This window comes from Chelonia mydas, chromosome 5 (assembly GCF_015237465.2).
Source record: "Chelonia mydas isolate rCheMyd1 chromosome 5, rCheMyd1.pri.v2, whole genome shotgun sequence".
NCBI lineage: Eukaryota > Metazoa > Chordata > Testudines > Cheloniidae > Chelonia > Chelonia mydas.
In genome coordinates, this window is record NC_051245.2 from 107,690,046 (window position 1) to 107,709,494 (window position 19,449).

Genomic DNA, 19,449 nt, shown 5'->3' on the forward strand with positions numbered 1-19,449 from the left:
CAGAACTGAGACTCTTGCATGGAAGGCTCTAAGGATTATCAAAGGAAGCAGTTGGGCTATTATTTAGAAACTTGATGGATCAGAACAGTTTATCAAGGGGCTGGAAAACAAATATAAAAATGTTGGGCTACGGGCTGATAAAGACCTGTCAGTTTTCCCCCTTTGGGATAAGGAAGACTACGAGTGATCAAGGGAAGCACTCATTTCAAGTCTGATCCAAAGTGCTTTCCCAGAGAAAACCATCATTACAGATAATGGAATTTTCGCCTGAACTAAAGCTTGCAGCAGCAGACCTTTGGAAGTCCCCATCCCCCACCCATGCTTTTTTATTTTTTTTGTGAGATGAAGGATTTTACTTGTATGTTGTGTAGCAATACATTCAGGGTCACATTTTCAAGGGTGTGTGGGAGTACAGAGCAGGGGGATGGAAGAGGACCCACTTAAGAAAATTTGCAGGAGTCCACCTGCAGTGGACAAGCAAAGGGAGGAAATGTGTATGCAAAGAGGTGGACAGATATCCGTTTACATGGCTGCATTTACACACGCTGTGCAATCACGGCAACAATTCATGATTTTATGCAAAACGCAGGTATCCATTTGCCATTCCCCTCCCCCCTTGGTGAAAAGCTGGAGATAGGCAGACACGTATGTGTGTGTGTGTGTGTGTTAATGAAACACTAGCTCTGTCACCCATTGACTAGGGTTACCATACGTCTGTATTTTCCCGGACATATCTGGTTTTTTGGTTCTTAAATCGCCGTCCGGGAGGAATTTTTAAATATCTAAAAACGTCCAGGATTTTGCCATTATTATTTTTCCCCTTAGCTCCCAGTGCTTGCGCCGCAAAACAGCTGTTTTGCACAGCTGGTGGGGAGGAGGGAGACTGCGGTGCGCTGGGGTGGAGAGCTCTCTGTGCGCTGCTGGCCCCTGCAAGCCCTGCTCTGCATCTCCAGCAGCTCCCACTGGTGCTTTTCCCAGCCAATGGGAGCCACGGAGCTCGTGCTTGTGGCGGGCGCAGCACGTGGAGACCCCTCGGCTGCCCCGATCCTAGGAGCCAGAGGGACCTGCGGCAGGAGGGGTGAGTAGGCAAGCGGGACAGGTGAAGAGGCGAGCGGTGAGCCAGCAGCAGGTGCAGGGGGAGTGAGGAGGCAAGTGGGGAGGGTGAAGAGGCGAGCGGGGAGGGAGCCAGCAGTGGGCGGGAGGGTGAGGAGGTGGGTGGGGAGGGGGGGTGAGGAGGCGAGTGGCGAGGGAGCCAATGACGGGCAGGGAGGGTGAGGAGGTCAGCAGCGAGGGAGCCAGCAAGGGGCGGAGGGTGAGGAGGCAGGTGGGGAGGGGTGAAAAGGCCAGTGGTGGGCAGCGGGGGTTGAACAGGTAAGCGGCGAGGGAGCCAGCAGTGGGCGGGGGTAAGGAGGCAAGTGGTGAGCCAACAGCAGGCGGGGGTTCTCACAGCGGTATGGGGGTTTCTGGCAGGAGAATGAGGAGGTGAGTGGCAGGTGGGAGGAGGCGAGCAGTGGGTGGGGGAGTGGGGAGAGATGCAGCAAGCCAGTGGCAGGCCATGGAGTGAAGAGGGGTGCGGTGGCGGGGCCAAGTGGGGAGGAAGTGGGACCTGGGGCGGAGCATGGGAGGACTGTGGGCGGGGCCGACAGCACCCTAATGCGTCACAATATTTTACTGTTGTGATCTGGTCACCCTAATATATACTCAATAGAGACGACATGTAGCGCACAGCATATATAACAGTATAACAACGCATTAATACAACGTGAGTTCGTATATACTGCTGCAAATACTGCTGCCACCGAGCACCTCATGCCGAAGTCAAGCCTAGGCTTTCGCGTGGGCACCAAGCACCCTGGCTCCTCCACTCCATACCCAGCGGCTCTCGGTGCGCCAAGACCAACTGGCGCCTGATCCGGCCGGAAGCCCCAGCTCCGGCTGGAAACTGGATCCAGCCCATTGCTGGCTCCGGTCCGACCACTTCTAATGATTAAGCAAGAGGGCTGGCTCTACCGGTGGTCCAGCAGGGCCCCATCACCCTGGCCCCCAACATCCAGGCCCGCCCCCGTCGCGACGCAGCGCCCGCTCAGCCACCAGCTCGGCGCTGAGGGCGGCAGAGAGCGAAGCCAAGGGCGCGAAAAAACCACGCATGCGCGTTCGGAACCTTGGAGCAGTTGAAAACGGAGCTAACCTTCCAACCCTTTCTCCCCACCGGTTCCTCTTTTGCTGTCCGTTAAACTGACGTCGTTGTCATCATCGCGCTGCGTCCTTCATTCTGCGGTTCCCGGCGCCGCCCGCGCACGGTCAAGGGGGGGGGGGAAGCGCAGGCTAGTTTAATGTGGTTGGTTCACGGCAACTTTTTTTTCTAGAGCGGGCGGGCAGATGGGGTGCAACCCCCTCTCCTAGGCCCAGACCGGCGACCTGCGCCCCGAGCATGGCTTCCAGCAAGCGCAAGGAGCCGCTCCCGGCGGCGGCGGCAGCAGCAGCATCTCGGGTCCTGGAGCTGGAGGAAGAGCTCAGGAGCCTGGCTGAGGAGCTGAGTCAGTGCCAGGTACCAGCGAGAGGAGGTCCGCCCGGCCCCGGGCAGGGCTGCGGGGGGTCCAGTGCCCCACAGAGCCCCCCGCCTCAGCTGGGCAACCCCGGTTCTTCCTCCCCTGCCCAGCCTCCTCCGGGTCGGGACCTTCGCGCCCCGCCCCGCAGCCGGGGCGCGCATCCTGCTCAGGCTGCCTTGGTCCTTGCCCGCCGGTGTAGCCTGGGCTAGGCAGGCCCGGAGCCCCCCTGCGGCCGGCCGGGCTCTGCCCCACCCCTTTGTGCCTGGGCCCGCGTTCACCCGCCTGCTCCACCCCGGAGCTAGCTGCATTTCAGGGGTGCCGACTTACCCCCCCCCTCCCCCCGCCGCTGGCCCTGCGGGCTGCCCCCTGTCGCCTGCTGGAAAGAGGCGCCCGGCATGCCCCCGCCCCAGGTTAGGAGCTACCCCTGCCTCCGTCGGGGCTGCCTCCCAACCAGAGCGACGAGTCCCGCGTGCGGTTGTGACAGCAATTTGGTTGCACCGTTTCGGTCCTTGAGTGAAGCCGCTTTGGCTTAAAAGCGAGGGTTTGTGGCACATTTGTCAGGCTGTTCCTTGACATGCAAAGGGTGGCCTGCTGTCAATTCCCTTATTGAATAATTGTCCAAACGCTACAGAAAGCAGGGATGATGCATCATATAGAGACCCTTGAGTAGAGTCTTGACAGTTATAGTTTAATCGCTTCTGTTTGGTAATAGGCACATTTAATGAAAATGAGGAAGTCTAAGACCTTACTACAGCACTCTGCTATAAATATTTGCCAAACAAGAGGATTTTGGCAAGAGGGCTTGGCAATGGGGCCGTTGGGGTATTAGTTCTCTGGCATGTTTTTTCCCACTCCTTTTGCAGAACTTGGCCTGGTTGGGTCTCTCCAGGCCCTTGTTAACAGGGTCAGGAAGGTCACAGGGGGAGAATAAAGCATCTCTGTTAGACCCTGTGGATGTTAATGTTGCTGAAGCAGTATTTATACCCACCACTTCTGTGCCCCCCAGATGTAGGACTAGACAGCTAATGGAAGCATGGCTTTTCACTGAGCCTTATTGTGTGGGAATAATCCATGAGCGTAGCTATGTGGAGGCACAGGACACCCACAGATCTTGGGATCCTCACTCATTGCCTAAATGATGAAGGGAGAGTTAAATAAGCTCTTCTGATAGTGAAAACTCACTGAGTTTTCTCCTTCCCTCCACCTATGGGGGAAAAAATTCACTAAGAGAAGACTCTATGCACTAACTTGTTGGCTGAAGAGGAATTATAATATTGTTAAAGTGAGTTATATCTGTAATGCACTTCACTTGAGTTTATTAAAATTGATTATATTCACATCAGAATAGAACAAATTGAGTTTCTTTTTTAGCTAATTTATTTAGAAAGTTTTAACAGGTTTACAAATCATTGCCATGAAAATATCAGAGACAAAAAAAAAATTACAACAGTGAGGTTTTGTTTTGAGAAACATTATACAATAATATAGTCAGATCTCTTTATTTAATAGGGTGTTTTCATGTTACACACTGAACATCTTTACACTACCTACAACATGTTGATAAATTGAGTTTCTAATCACATTGGAAGGTGTATCTAGATATTAAAGTAACTAGGGATATGTCTACAGCAGTTGAGAGTATGTGTCTGTGCACTGGTAGGCAAACGCGCTAGCTCGGCTTGACCTAGCGCACTAAAATAGTACGGTCACAGTGGCTAGCCCTAGTACAGACTCACCCGACATCCTGGGTATGTATTCGGGTGCCTGTGCCACCACAGTCACACAGCTGTTTTTAGTGCACTAGCTTGAGTGGAGTTAGCACAGGTAGACAGATGTGTTGGGAAGCACACTTTCAGCTGCTGTGGAGACATACCCTGTAGTCATTCAAAAGCACAAATGGTAGTGAGACACCTAATTCCCACTAACAGCCGTGTTAGTCTGTATTCGCAAAAAGAAAAGGAGTACTTGTGGCACCTTAGAGACTAACCAATTTATTTGAGCATAAGCTTTCGTGAGCTACAGCTCACTTCATTGGATGCATACTGTGGAAAGTGTAGAAGATCTTTTTATACACACAAAGCATGAAAAAATACCTCCCCCCCCCACCCCACTCTCCTGCTGGTAATAGCTTATCTAAAGTGATCACTCTCCTTACAACGTGTATGGTTCAGCAGCTCTCCAACAACACTTTCTACAAGCCATCACCCTCTGATCCCACTGAGAGTTACCAAAAGAAACTACAGCATTTGCTCAAGAAACTCCCTGAAAAAGCACAAGATCAAATCCGCACAGACACACCCCTGGAACCCCGACCTGGGATATTCCAACTACTACCCAAGATCCATAAACCTGGAAATCCTGGGCACCCCATCATCTCAGGCATTGGCACCCTGACAGCAGGATTGTCTGGCTATGTAGACTCCCTCCTCAGGCCCTACGCTACCAGCACTCCCAGCTACCTTCGAGACACCACTGACTTCCTCAGGAAACTACAATCCATCGGTGATCTTCCTGATAACACCATACTGGCCACTATGGATGTAGAAGCCCTCTACACCAACATTCCACACAAAGATGGACTACAAGCCGTCAAGAACACTATCCCCGATAATGTCACAGTTAACCTGGTGGCTGAACTTTGTGACTTTGTCCTTACCCTTAACTATTTTACATTTGGGGACAATGTATACCTTCAAATCAGCGGCACTGCTATGGGTACCCGCATGGCCCCACAGTATGCCAACATTTTTATGGCTGACTTAGAGCAACGCTTCCTTAGCTCTCGTCCCCTAACGCCCCTACTCTACTTGCGCTATATTGATGACATCTTCATCATCTGGACCCAGGGAAAAGAAGCCCTTGAGGAACTCCACCATGATTTCAACAATTTCCATCCCACCATCAACCTCAGCCTGGTCCAGTCCACACAAGAGATCCACTTCCTGGACACTACAGTGCTAATAAACGATGGTCACATAAACACCACCCTATACCGGAAACCTACTGACCGCTATTCCTACCTACATGCCTCCAGCTTTCACCCTGACCACACCACATGATCCATTGTCTACAGCCAAGCTCTGCGATACAACCGCATTTGCTCCAACCCCTCAGACAGAGACTAACACCTACAAGATCTCTATCAAGCATTCTTACAACTACGATACCCACCTGCGGAAGTGAAGAAACAGATTGATAGAGCCAGAAGAGTTCCCAGAAGTCACCTACTACAGGACAGGCTCAACAAAGAAAATAACAGAACGCCACTAGCCGTCACCTTCAGCCCCCAACTAAAACCCCTCCAACGTATTATTAAGGATCTACAACCTATCCTGAAGGATGACCCAACACTCTCACAAATCTTGGGAGACATGCCAGTCCTTGCCTACAGACAGCCCCCCAACCTGAAGCAAATACTCACCAGCAACCACATACTACACAACAGAACCACTAACCCAGGAACCTATCCTTGCAACAAAGCCCGTTGCCAACTGTGCCCACATATCTATTCAGGGGACACCATCACAGGGCCTAATAACATCAGCCACACTATCAGAGGCTCGTTCACCTGCACATCCACCAATGTGATATATGCCATCATGTGCCAGCAATGCCCCTCTGCCATGTACATTGGTCAAACTGGATAGTCTCTACGTAAAAGAATAAGTGGACATAAATCAGATGTCAAGAATTATAACATTCATAAACCAGTCGGAGAACACTTCAATCTCTCTGGTCATGCGATTACAGACATGAAAGTTGTTATATTACAAAAAAAAAACTTCAAAACCAGACTCCAGCGAGAGACTGTTGAATTGGAATTCATTTGCAAATTGGATACGATTAACTTAGGCTTGAATAGAGACTGGGAGTGGCTAAGTCATTATGCAAGGTAACCTATTTCCCCTTGTTTTTTCCTACTCTTCCCCCCCCCCCCGACGTTCTTGTTAAACCCTGGATTTGTGCTGGAAATGGCCCACCTTGATTATCATACACATTGTAAGGAGAGTGATCACTTTAGATAAGCTATTACCAGCAGGAGAGTGGGGTGGGGGGAGGTATTTTTTCATGCTTTGTGTGTATAAAAAGATCTTCTACGCTTTCCACAGTAAGAAAAGGAGTATTTGTGGCACCTTAGAGACTAACCAATTTATTTGAGCATAAGCTTTTGTGAGCTACAGCTCACTTCATCGGATGCATACTGTGGAAAGTGTAGAAGATCTTTTTATACATGATACATGTTTGTGGGGGTGGAGGGGCAGAAGGAGAGGCCCCGAGATAGGACAGCTGCTTCTGCTGGGCTAAGAGTATGGTTGGATAGGTTAACAATATTGCTGGGTGGGTTGAGGGAACCATTGCTGTGACCCCTTATGGCATGTAGTAGTTTGCATCTGATGAAGTGAGCTGTGGCTCTCGAAAGCTTATGCTCAAATAAATTGGTTAGTCTCTAAGGTGCCACAAGTACTCCTTTTCTTTTTGCTAATTCCCACTGTAAGTCATTGGGAGTTAGACATGTAAATTTCCTGCTTCACAGACAACAGATTATATATTCATTCATTTACTTGTAGTAAATACATTCCCACTCCTCTCTTGTTGAGTTCATTCCAGCTGTAGTCAGGTGAACACCAAAATGAGATGTTTATTACCATATCTATAAACAGACACTTGTACTACACTCAGCTCCGAGCAGAACTGTTCATTCAAATGCTTTTCCCCAAGTGGGACAAGAGAACAGAATGGAAGTACTTTCAGTATTTTCCCATCCCTTTGGGGAACCAGAAGGTATGCTTTACAACTACAGTATGGTGAATAGAGGAACATCTGAATTTTCATTTAGGTAGTCACATACTCTTAAAGCTGTAAATCTATGTGGCAGAAGTTTAAAGTTTCTGTTTTTTCAAATCTCTTCACAGTTTGCATATAATATGTAGGTCTGACTTTTAAACAATGAGTATATAGTTGTCTTAAAGAAAATTGAATATAAGAATGTAATCAGGTAGGTTTCTGACATAAACTGGGCAAGTTTTCTGCCTCTCCTCCTCAGCAGTACACTTGGTGCTTGGTGAGCTGGGGCTCCCCAATCTGGTGGGCTGTCATGTAGTTGGGACTCCTAGTGCTGGTAGGCTCCCTAGGAGAGCAGTACTTTATGTCCAGAACTGTGATATGTTCCCACAGCAGGAACATTTCAGTGTTTGTGAGACTAAATATTGATTTCAGTTGCCATTTGAGATCAAATATTTTCAAAAACTCTTGCATTTTGTTATACAGAACTGAAATTCAGTTTCCCAGCTAGTTCTAATCCCAACACTTATACTAGAAACTCTTCCCAGCCATACCTTCTCGTCAGGTCTGAGTCACCTATCAGTTCCAGGTACTCCTGAGCCATCTCTTGAGCCTCCACAACCCTTTCACAAGGGTGAGGGTGACTTGTATTAGGGGTTCACATGTCCTCCCAGGCAGTCTTTATCCTTACCTGATGAAACCTAACAGCTGCTGCTGCTGTTCCCTTTCAGGTCTCCCAGTGGGAGTACTCTGGATACTCCCTGTTCTCTTCAGGTAGGGAGGTAAAGGTGTCTGTCTCTCTGTGACTCTACTGGGAGATAGGACCTGCCTATTCTGCTGTCCCTATCCCACCAAGCCTTGATGTAATCCAGTCTCCATCACGTGATATGGGAGGAAACTAAACATAGATGCAGTGTGACCATCCCAATTGTTTAAAAATCATTAATTAGTCTTCCTCCAAAATCATGAGATTTAAAAAAACTCCAAACCCTTTAATACATTTTGGATTCTTTTTATTCGCCTTCTGCTTTATGAGCCTTCAGGGTACATTAACTTCAAACTGTCAGACTCCTCTGCACAACCAGACAGCTAGAAACTTTTCATTTTTTAAAAAGAAAACTAAGATTCTTTGGCCATCTCTTGACTCCAGCAATTGGGGCTTGAAGAAGAATAATAAATATTGTGAGACTCATGATAAAATTGTGAGAGTTGGCAATGCTGCCGGTGATAGCTTGGCCTGGACCTGGGCCGCTCCTAAAAGTACCACCATCCTGTGGCAGGGAAAAAAGTTTTTCTGAGAAGTGGCATCATTGCATTGTAATCCAGGATTACTGGATTATCTAAAGTGAGGTGGGTAAAATAAACTAGTAATCCAAAACGCTGATCCTATAGGTGATTTTTAATAATACTCAGAAGATAATTAATCTAGTTGAAGCTATGTGCATGGCTGCTTTTATCACACTTTCATTAACATTCAGAATGTATTATGCATGGTAATTATGCCTATGTTATGTCTGTAAAAAAGCATTGTATGGAGGTCTCTGGTCAGTTTAATGGCTAGCTTTACATTTCAGTACTTTCCCTTTCCTTTATTCTTGATTCACTTAAATAGTGCTTTTATTGCAAAGATCCACAAGCTATTTAGGTTCCAAAGACACATGGACTTGTGTGTAACTTTGTTTTCGTTGAGGTTTTACCATTCCCTTTCTATGGCTGGATTGATTTGGGAAGAAAAGGCATGCCAAAGGTCATACAATGAATTATGACACGTCCAGTCTCTGTTACTTGCTTTAGCTGCTATATTCTGCTTTAGGTTTTTTTTATGCGGCTCCCCATCACCTTGGTATCTGAGCATTTCCTATGTAAAAGAAATAGTAAGCATGAAATCTTTAGTGGGCTTCTTGGAGTCTCCAGATGTTTTCTATATGAAAAACTCTGACCAGGGTATTTTTTTCTTGTTGTTATGTGGGCTTGGATATTTTGGTTGATTTGTTTGTGCCATAGGTTTGTATCTATTTCTGTGGGCAGAAAGTGCTATTGCGGCAAGTGTCATTTTTGCTTGGGCAGGAAAGCTTTTTTGAAGTGGAAGGATTTGCCATGCTTGGTGAAGATGGTCAGGTTCATGATTTGCTAAATCTGTGAAAGTTAGTTCTATATCCTTATTGCCTTGGTTGAGAGTGCTATTTCTCTGGCTTTCACGTGCTTCATCCTGGGTTTTGTGATCCGTGTTGTTCCAGAGGAGCACAATTGTCGGGGGCAGTTCATACACGGGCAGTTTGGTCTTTCACATAGATATCTTTTGAGCTGTTACTTGCTTTGAAGATTAGGCCCATGGCCTTGAACTGTCATCTGAAGTTGACTAGAAGCCTCTGGAGATACTTGAGCACGAGCCGTATGAGCTCACAGCAGCTTGGACCATGGAGAGAAGTATTACAATTCTCTCTGCAAAGATAGTCATTCAAAGGCATGCTGCTGGCAGCTCACTTGTTCTTCAGCTAACAGAGGTTAGGTGATTCTATTTTTCAGTTCTAAATATCATCTGTTTTTTTTTTACTTTTGAGTCTTTACAGTGAAGTTAAAATAAAAATGTTTAAACTTATATAACCTTTATATGTAGACAGCTTTTGTTAATTTGTTCTCCCTGACTGACATAATGTTTCTACTAAGGATCAATGTGAAGGCCACTCCTTTGCAGTACTGAGACTTTAGGGATGTAAGTGGCTGCAGCTAGGTAGCAGATCTCTGTTGTACCACAGTACGGTACTTTCTGCATTGTCTCTTTTATGTTCCTCCTTGTTCCATTGTACTGCGTGATGTCCCACATGGATGATCAGCAGTAGCTGGCTTTTGTGAGGGAAAGAGGCAGAGGCCCTCCAATATCAGATGTGGCCTTTGCTTCTCCATTTCCTTTTCCAAGATTCAGAGCGATGTTCCCTAGTAAGGAGCACAGTCATCCGCTTTTAGGCAGGGGAGGGATGAAGAAGTTGGCCTGCTACATTATTCATAGCAGGGGAGGAGAGAGAGGGTATGGAGAAGGTAGTGGAGCAGGCTCAGTTGCTGGGCACTTTACAGGCTAGGAGGTTCCACTCTGTCTCCCTTCTCCTGTCTTGTGAAAAATGTACAGGTCTGGCCTTCTCTCTCTGACTTCCCTGCATCCATGCAGGAAAAGAACAGTAATTTCTTGGGGAGCTGGGCTCCTTTTCCCTTCTTCTCAGAGAGGAAAGGGTTGGGGGAGAGAAACCCACACGCACACTTGGTAGTACCTCTTTACTGGAGTATTCCCCTTTTGAAATCCATGGGACTGATTACTGAGTTATAATGGTAGAATTGGTCCCTGTAGCAGACTCTCTGATGAGGAGTATTCAGCTATCCCTGAAAACTGACATGCTTTTCATCTGAAACAGCTGAATACCTAACATAACCCAAGGAGTATTATTCCTCCTTGATACTGTATGTTTGTTAATGTAGGATTTCTAAATTATGAAAAAATTGATAAAATTTATGTCATAACCATCTCAATGATAAAGAACATAAACTCCTCATTGCTGTTATTTCTTTGAAGTTTTATGAGGAGGTGTTTGAGAAGCATCTTGTCCTCTTCGTGTATCAGTTATTTCCTAAACAAAAGTGGGAAAAGTGTCATAAATCTAATAGTTTTCTGCCTTTGTGTCTCACTTATTATTTTTATGTTTTGGTTAGCCCCTTATAATGAAATGTTCTCCTGCCTAGGCCAAGGCTTTTTGGTTTCTTTCTGTTTTTCTTTGTGACAAAAATGGGTTAAACCAAAATACTCAGAGTAGAAAGTTTTGTACTGATCTGAGCATTTCAGCGATTAAGGGCAGGTCTACACTTAAAACCCTGCATTGGCACAGCTGCACTAATGCAGTTGTGCCACTGAAACACTTAAGTGAAGATGTTGCTAGGCTGACGGGAAAGCTTAACTGCATCTGTCAGTGTTGTTAATCTACCTCCCTGAGAGGCGGTAGCTATGTTGACAGGAGAAGATCTCCCATCACGGGGGGGGGAGGTTAGGCCGGTATAACTACCTCGCTCAGGGGTGTGGATTTTTCATCAGTGTCGACATCCGTTTCTGCTTGAAAATGGGGTAAAGTCTCTGTATTTTCGTTCATTAAATACCAGTTTGTTTTATTAGTGATTAGGCCAAGACCATGCATTTATTGGTGCCGAGGGATGCCAGCTGTTTTTGTGCGTGTGTGTGAGTGAACTCAGATGAGTTGTCATAAGGAATCTGAGTGTGATGAGTCTGATTAGAACTGGTGCAGTTAATGATCAGGGCTTACCAGCGATGCCTTACAGATGGAGAAATAACTATGTTCTGTAGTTAATTTATTCTGTTTTCAGTTGCTTATAACTTTGACAAACTTTAACTTGTCTGGACTGAAATTTTTCATGCTAAGTTTCTGCAACCTGATGAACTTTTTTTTTGGAATGTTTGAGGAAAAAAACGTGCAATTGTTGCTGAGAGTAGGGCTGGTTAAAACCGGACATTTTTGCCAACATTATTTTTTTTCCATACCACTTTTATTTATTTATTTTTTTTAAAGATCTCTAGTAGCCCCGGGGGTCTGGTGCAGGGACTGGTTTCCTGGCTCCCATACTGCACTTTTCCCTAGGCCAAATGGTATGTTGAATGGGGAGATGAAGCTGCTGCTCCTGCAGTTACTCTCCCCCACATTGAAGTTGTAATTCTGTGGAGTTTGGAGTTTGCTTAATGCGGCTGGAATGTTCCAAAAATTAAGAGCACGTGTCTAAAAAGTTCTATTGAGCATGTGCAAATGGTGATCTCCCCTCCCCTCCTCACCCTCTGAATGGTTTATAACGTAATCATATCTGAACAGATTTTCACTGTCCTGTGGAAAGCACCTCTCCAATCTCAGGACTATCTTCCTACTAAATTTTAAGGTCCTGCTCTAAACTCTGAGGTTACTAGAAATCTTTTTTTTCTAAACTGTTTTTTTAATATTGGCAAATGAAATATAAGTTTTTAACCTGCCTCACTCTCAGCAACAATCACACAGGTTTTGCTGAAACGTTAAAAACAGTTCATCGGGAAGCACAGAGCAATCATGAGCCATTTTAGTCCAGACAGTTACATTTTGTGAAAGTTACAAGCAACTGAAAACAGAAAGATTAGGCATCCTTAGCTACAGAACATAGTTACTTCTCCACCTAGCATTAGACCCAAGACTTAGCCACACTGACTCTCAAAATGAATATGTGCTTGGTTATGCCGTCTGTAAAACGAGGTTACTCCTGCATTTCCATATTCAGAGGTGCTTTGAAACTTAGATGAATGAGCATTATGCAAATACAGAGCATCATTAACAAACAGCAGCCAAAACTCCTAACTCTCAGCCCATTAGATCTAACCATTAGATCACCAGAATCAAGGATAAAATCCATGAATTTTGATGGAAATTTTGATTTCCAGCATTTTACTCTTGTCTGACAAATAGTTCTGTAACCTACTGGCAAAGTGTGTGCCATGTTCCTTTCTAATGGCTAGTGCATAAAAAAAGTTAACAACCTACTACTGCTATTTGCTCTGGTACCTTTAGCTCAAGTAGTGGGGCTCTGTGCTGTGTTTTTGAAGGTTATGGATTCAAATTCTTATGGTGACTTCGGTAGGATTTAGTTACAGTTGAACAGAATGGAGTTTATTTTTTCATTTTCTTAAAAAAACGCAAACCAAAAAAACCCTAAAAAATTCTATACAAAAATGATGTTAAAAGAATGTTAACATCATAGAGTCAAACACTAAGGGCTTGTCTACATTAACCACAGGATCCACGGGCAGCAATCGATCCAGCAGGAGTCGATTTATCGCATCTAGTCTAGACACGATAAATTGACCGCTGAGCGCTCTCCTGTCGACTCCACCAGAGCGAGAGGCGCAGTGAAGACCCTGCGGTTGAGTAGATTTTATTACATCAACTTCAGCTATGTTATTCACGTAGCAGAAGTTGCGTAACTTAGATTGATCCCTGCCCTAGTGTAGACCAGGTCTAAGAAGGCAAGAGGCACCAGGTTAACGGTTGGCTGAAGGTATGCAAAGCATGGGGATAATCTTCTTTGTGCATCTTTTAAAAAGAACAATGGAAGCTGCTGGGTGCTGAGCTCTTGAAAATCTGGCACAGTACATAATCTTCTCTGACAGCTAGCCCCAGCACTGGTGATGCGGGGTGACTGCCCCCAGGCACCTGCTGTTCCAAGGCTCCCGGGACTGCTGCTCTGAAGGCCTCTGGGACAGCCCCTGGGACTGCTGCTACTCCATTGCCTGGGTCCGCTCCAGCAGCAGCCGATGCAGCTGGTCCTGGGGTCTGCCCCAGCAGCCGCCCTGTGTGATTGGCCCTGGGGTCCACTGCTCCAGCAGTTACTGGTGCGACTGACCCCAGGGCTGACCCCGGGACTGATGCTCGGGTGCTCCCTGTGGTGAGCTGCCTAGGGTCACCCGAGTAGTGGCTGGTGTGGCTGGTCCCAGGCCCACTCCTGGGAGGACTGCTCGGGTGTTCCCCGGGGCAGCCCAAGCGGCAGCCAGTACAGCTGACCCCGGGGCCAGCAGCTTGGGTGGCCCTGGGGTCAGCCGCACCAGCTAAATTTGTGACTTTTGTGACCTCCATGACAGACTTGCACCTTAACCATAAGTCTACTGCGGTGGAATTTTTCAATTTTTTTAAAAAGTCACTTTGGTATCATTTAGTGCAGACATGAACATTGATTATGTTTCTGTTTTTGATACCAAAATATCAGGTCAGTCTTGTCAATTAGAAATGAGTTGAAATGAACATTTTCAGCAAAATTGGTAATATTAAGACTTCATGGTCAAAAACGAATGTTTCCCTGTGAAATTATGAATAAAGGCAGATAATGTCAAACCATTAATACCTGTTACAGTTTTTAAGGCATCTGTATGGTGCTCTTGTATAGACTAAATACTGCTGCCAAAACACGGCTATAACAAATTTATAATTTCAGTAGTCCATACGTACGTCAAGCAATATGAGTTCTGAATAAGAATGTAATCTCTGTGGTATAGTAAATGACAGTACGTTCCCTTTTGTCACTTTCTGTTCAAAAGAATACTCCTTCTTTGTTGCCTAAATTATTAATAGAGACAACACAAAAGGAAATTCTTTTAAACTGATAAAAGAGAGACACATTTTAAGTTTTTATTCTAATACCACAAGATTAGGTGTTCATTGTAGACTCTCTAATATTCCAGTATGAAGGAATTTCAAAAAATAGATTTTTATAGTGCCAGCCTTAAAGACATTTTATCTTTGAGCTGATTGGACTGATAACTTCAAGATATATATTTTCTTCCTGATTGTGTCTGTCTTGCAATTATATATGATTGTGCATACTGTGTGCTTCCATTGATGAGACTTGTGAACTTGAAAATAACTCCATTGTTGGTTTAGAGCCTGATTTTTCTAAAGTGCTAATCGCTTCTGGTGAGGTACTGAATACCCTCATCTTCCAATGACTTTAAAGAGAGTTGAGGAGCTCAGCAACTCAAAGTGTCAGGTCCTATAATGCACCAGAATATTCTATACCATGTATTCACTTATTTAGTAGGACTGGATCAAGGGGACTGTATTTTTATTAAAGGGTTAATTATGTGACTGGAAATTACATAAAGCACCAGCACAGTAGGATGCAGAGACTCTGCAGTGCTGGCATATTAGCGATGTAATTTTAAAACCCATGTGACAGAAACATCAAGAAGCAAGTGTATGTGTAAAATTGTGTGTAAAATTCATACCACAGCTTGATTAAAGACTTCTTCCCTTTAGCTAGAATACTTCATTTTAGATGGTAGGGGAGACCAAAGAAATACATCTCAAGAATTTTATTGCTACAGTATTTTACTATTTGTAACATCCATGTTTTTGCATGCCTTTTCAAAAAATTCTTTACAAGCTAATCTGATATTTGCTTATCTCAGTAGCCCATTTTGCATTTCCGTACAAATTCTTCCAGCCTGACAATCATGCATAATTTCACTTCATATTGAAATATTCACTTCATAACACAGAGAATATACAATATCTGATTATTTTACCTAGAGTTTTTCCTAAAAACTACAGTAAACCAATAGCTCCCTCTGTCCTCCATCGCTTTTATTTTTCTCTTTCAGGGCATTCACTGGTAAAAATTCTGTCATTCATATTTTTACAGTAAATGCATTGTTTCCTAAGTTTGTGTTGCCAATTTTTCCTTTTGTTTTGGTGATATTCCACTTTTTGAAGTCAGGAGATAAGGAACACTTCCCTTTTCCAGTGACCTGTTGTTTGTATATATATATCAAAGCTTTGGATGTTATAACATCTTAAGTATTCTGTCAATTGGTTATTTATTTCAGTTTATGCTAACTATTAAAATGAGCCCCGATCCTAAACCCTAGATGAGGTAGATGCTTATTTAATATATACAGTTATACAGAGGAAGCAGACTTCCCCAATGTCTCCATGTGCACAGCACTACAAGTAGCACAAATGTAAACAAAATTCAAGCCCCTCCATATAGTCATTCCTCACTACCCAGACTCTCATAAATGTCTTGTTGCTCAAGGCAAAGGAGAAGATGCATTTATGTTTTGTTTCCTGTTTGTCAGTATGTCTTTCACAGCTGCATTGCAAGCATCTCCTACAGCCTAAGAATTTGATTCTGTTACTTTGGAAAGGAGCTGAAGAATTGGCTGAAAAAATCTTTTTTTATTATTTAGATCAGAAATGTTCAAATCTTATTATGCTGAGGATAGCATTTTCAGGTTTCCAGCAAACAGGTGGTTATCCCAATTTTGATGTATATTTACATACCTTTTTAATAACAAAATAAATGGCCAGAGCAATATTTTTATTTATATTTCCCTTCAAAGGGGAATAGAAATTGTATGAATTCACTTGCAGTAAGAAGCTGCAGTTGATCACCTGGAGTGAAAGGGCAATAGGAAGCCATGTCTTGTGACTCTGGTCCATGCCTCACGCACTTCTGATTTTTTTGTCCCAGCAAATGTTTATGTTGTTGTTATTCATGCAACATGAACTTTGTGTAGCGCTTGTTTGTTATTAGTCTATACTCACTGATTAGGGTCCTGCTCCTGCTGCCATTAAAATAAATGGCAAAACTGTTTGTTTCAATGTGAGTAGGACCAGAGCCTAGGTTATTCATTTCCATATGTCTGCCAATATGATTATGATGAGGTATAATTATTTTCATTCCAAACTGAAGAAGAATTTCACTTTTTGTTTCAAAACTGTCACTTTCTCCATTTGAGATGTGACCTGCAATCATTGTAGTTGCTTTGCTGTTCAGGGGAGATCATCTCACTTTCAGTTTAGTTCCCAAAACACTCTGAATATTTATGTTTTATACATCTCTATTTCCAGCCTCCACACTTGGTCCCAGAGAGAACAGCTTCTTTCTCTGACATACAGTGTTGTTGTGGATAATTTTATTTTTAATGAGTAATTTTGGGGAACTTTTAAATGACATCTGTATTCTACCCTCTCTGTATAAGTTCTCAGATGCTCAGGGTACACTCTTGCTGACCTCTCTGAGCAACTAACGTACATTGAGTAGACGGAACAGACCTTGGATACACTGAAGATTGATCTATCCCAGGTCTTGACAGCTGTAGAGATAACTTTCTGTGCCAACTTCAGGCTGGCTATGCAGCCCTGTTTCAGAAGAAATTTTTTGGCTCCTAAGACCATTCAGGGAGCAGTCTTACCAAGTCCATTAATTGTGCCAAGAGTTTAAAAATGCTGTTTGAAATTTTTTTTCTTAACACTGTAATAATTGTCAGCTAGTGTTATTACTTCTATTAGACCAAACCTGTAATTATTTATAGATTTAAATCAAAACATTTTAATAGCTAAAAATGTTTCTCTAGTTTGAGAGAAGTAAGGCTAAATATTGAATGGTAACTTTCTGCACTCAGTGACTGACATTTTACAATTGTTATAATTAGAATTCTGTACATGTACATGTCTTACTGCTAATTTTCTTTGCAGGTGTTAAAGTTCACCAAGACTTTAACCAAGGGAAGTGTAAATCATAGATTTATTACAAGAAGCATGTGGCTGAAAACATTAATTCTTACGTTAAATTATTTTAACATGACTCTTTTGGTCTCCAGGATTGATAAAAAGTTGCATCACCATGCTACATTTTTATAATGAACGTAAAAGGCATTCATTGATTAGGATCACAGTGTCTTACCACTAATACACTGAAGTTTAGATGATGCCTGGCACCTTCTCCTCCTAATTCTGTGTTTGCCCATTCATAGTTTGAAGGGGAAGACTGGTCCTTAAATGTTGAGTCCTACCGTCCAAAACAAATAGTATAGGTAGAACAGTTACTGCTTTTTGGGTACTGTAATTTAATGCAGTTTAATTGATTAATAGGTGATTTAATATTCTTTTAAAAAAGAAAATGTACATTTTCATTCTGTATTGTTTCAGCACCCATGTTCACAAACTTTTTTCAAACTTCAGTTATGGTTTGAAGAGTTGGGTAAAAATTTTGGTTGCTTTTTACTTTATGTAAATGAGATCATTCTTCCCTACCTCTGATATACTGCCACAGACTGATAGCATTTCTTATTGGAGCAATTCATACTCCTGAGAGAATTCTGTGCTACTGTGCAATGCAGAGTTTGCACAGAATTCCATGTTTCCCCTGCAGAATTGGGGCTGCAGAGCTGCTGGCCACCACTAGGGGCACTGGACTCTGCAGAGCCCAGCTCACAGTGAGCTGAGCACCCAGCCCGGCGGCGATAGAGGCTGCACGCTCTGGCTGCCCAGCTTGATCCTCATTCTCCCAGGGACAGGGGAGGGTCTGGGAGACCCAGCTATGGCAAAGGGTGAAAAAGGGCAGGGCTGCACCACACCACATTCCCCGACAGGACAGTAAAGAAGCTCGAGGGAGTAAAGGCTCTGGAGGTACAGATGTCTGGACAAGAGGGTGCCCCATGGCTGGGCTCTTGGGGGAGAGGGGTGCAGGTGTCGGGGCTCTGTTGGTGTCCGCAGCTGGGCTCTGCGGGGAAGGGCCTGCAGGTATCTGGGCTCTGGGGGCCCCACAAAGCCCCCTTCAGTACCCCAACTTGGAACAGGGTTGTCGGATGGGTTTCTTTAGCTCTCTACTCCTGCAGGAATCTTTTTTGCTGTTAACTGTATTGTTGACACACTTGTTGACAGGTATTTTGAAATAAATTACCAAAATAATTGAAACTGGAGTGATTATATTGTGTTATTTTGACAAATAACATATGCAGGATTTTGTAGAGTTTTAAAATATTGTGCACAGAAATTTAATTTTTTTGGTGCATAATTCCTCGAGGAGTAAATGCTTTTAGTTTTAAAAGACAGGCATGCCTGCGTCCTCAACAAAAAACAAACAAACTAAAAACAATGACCATTGTTCTCCCCAAAATTTCACATTCTTATCCCAGTGTTAGTTTTTTCTGGAAGGTTTGGTAACATGTAGGGAAATAAGTTAACCTAGAGGCTCATTAAAGTAAGGATTCTAAATAGAAGTCACAGGAAGATTGGGGGAGGGTCCCTGCCATAAAGAGGAGTTTTTTCCTTCCCCTAGCCCAGGTGCAAGGAGAAATAGGAATACTATAAACATCTCTGTAAGCTACTTAAATGACTTTTAAATCGACAAGTGTTTTACTGCCTTTGCAGGTGAGGCTGAAGAAAGTGCAAGTCCTGAGTCTTTCTGCATTGTGCCAGGGTAGAAAAACACTCTTTTCTGAGTTATATGCCTCTGACGGTTGCCGGATGCAGTATTGTCTCCTCCTTTCTAGGGAGACCCTCCCTCTCAATATCTTTCCCATTAGTAATCTGCCTTTATAGCTAGCAGGCAGGAATTTTCAGTATAAAGTATTGGACAGTCTTCAGTATTTAGTCTGAGTCTTGTGAGTGTATATCCAGTTCCTGGAGTCAAGTGAATACATTAGAATCTCAGCTTTCATTTAAAAAATAAAGTTAAGGTTCTAATGCTCTCAGTTGCAGAGAAGCTTGGAAAAAGTGACACACTTGTGGCGGAGGTAAGGAAATCCCAAACCAAGAAGGTAAATAAAGAA

The 19,449-nt window shown here is 44.0% G+C and overlaps 1 protein-coding gene across 6 annotated transcripts in view; it reads left to right on the top strand.

Annotated features, from left to right (window-relative positions):
- The first annotated feature begins 343 nt into the window (after window positions 1-343).
- CNTLN (centlein) overlaps window positions 344-19,449 on the top strand; it is a 294,546-nt gene continuing 275,440 nt past the window's right edge. For all 6 annotated transcript variants that reach the window (XM_037902022.2, XM_037902023.2, XM_037902027.2 and 3 more), the window contains exon 1: window positions 344-2,548. In XM_037902022.2, the coding sequence (XP_037757950.1) occupies window positions 2,432-2,548 (117 nt within the window). In that variant the 5' untranslated portion in view covers window positions 344-2,431. The remainder of the gene's footprint in view (window positions 2,549-19,449) is intronic.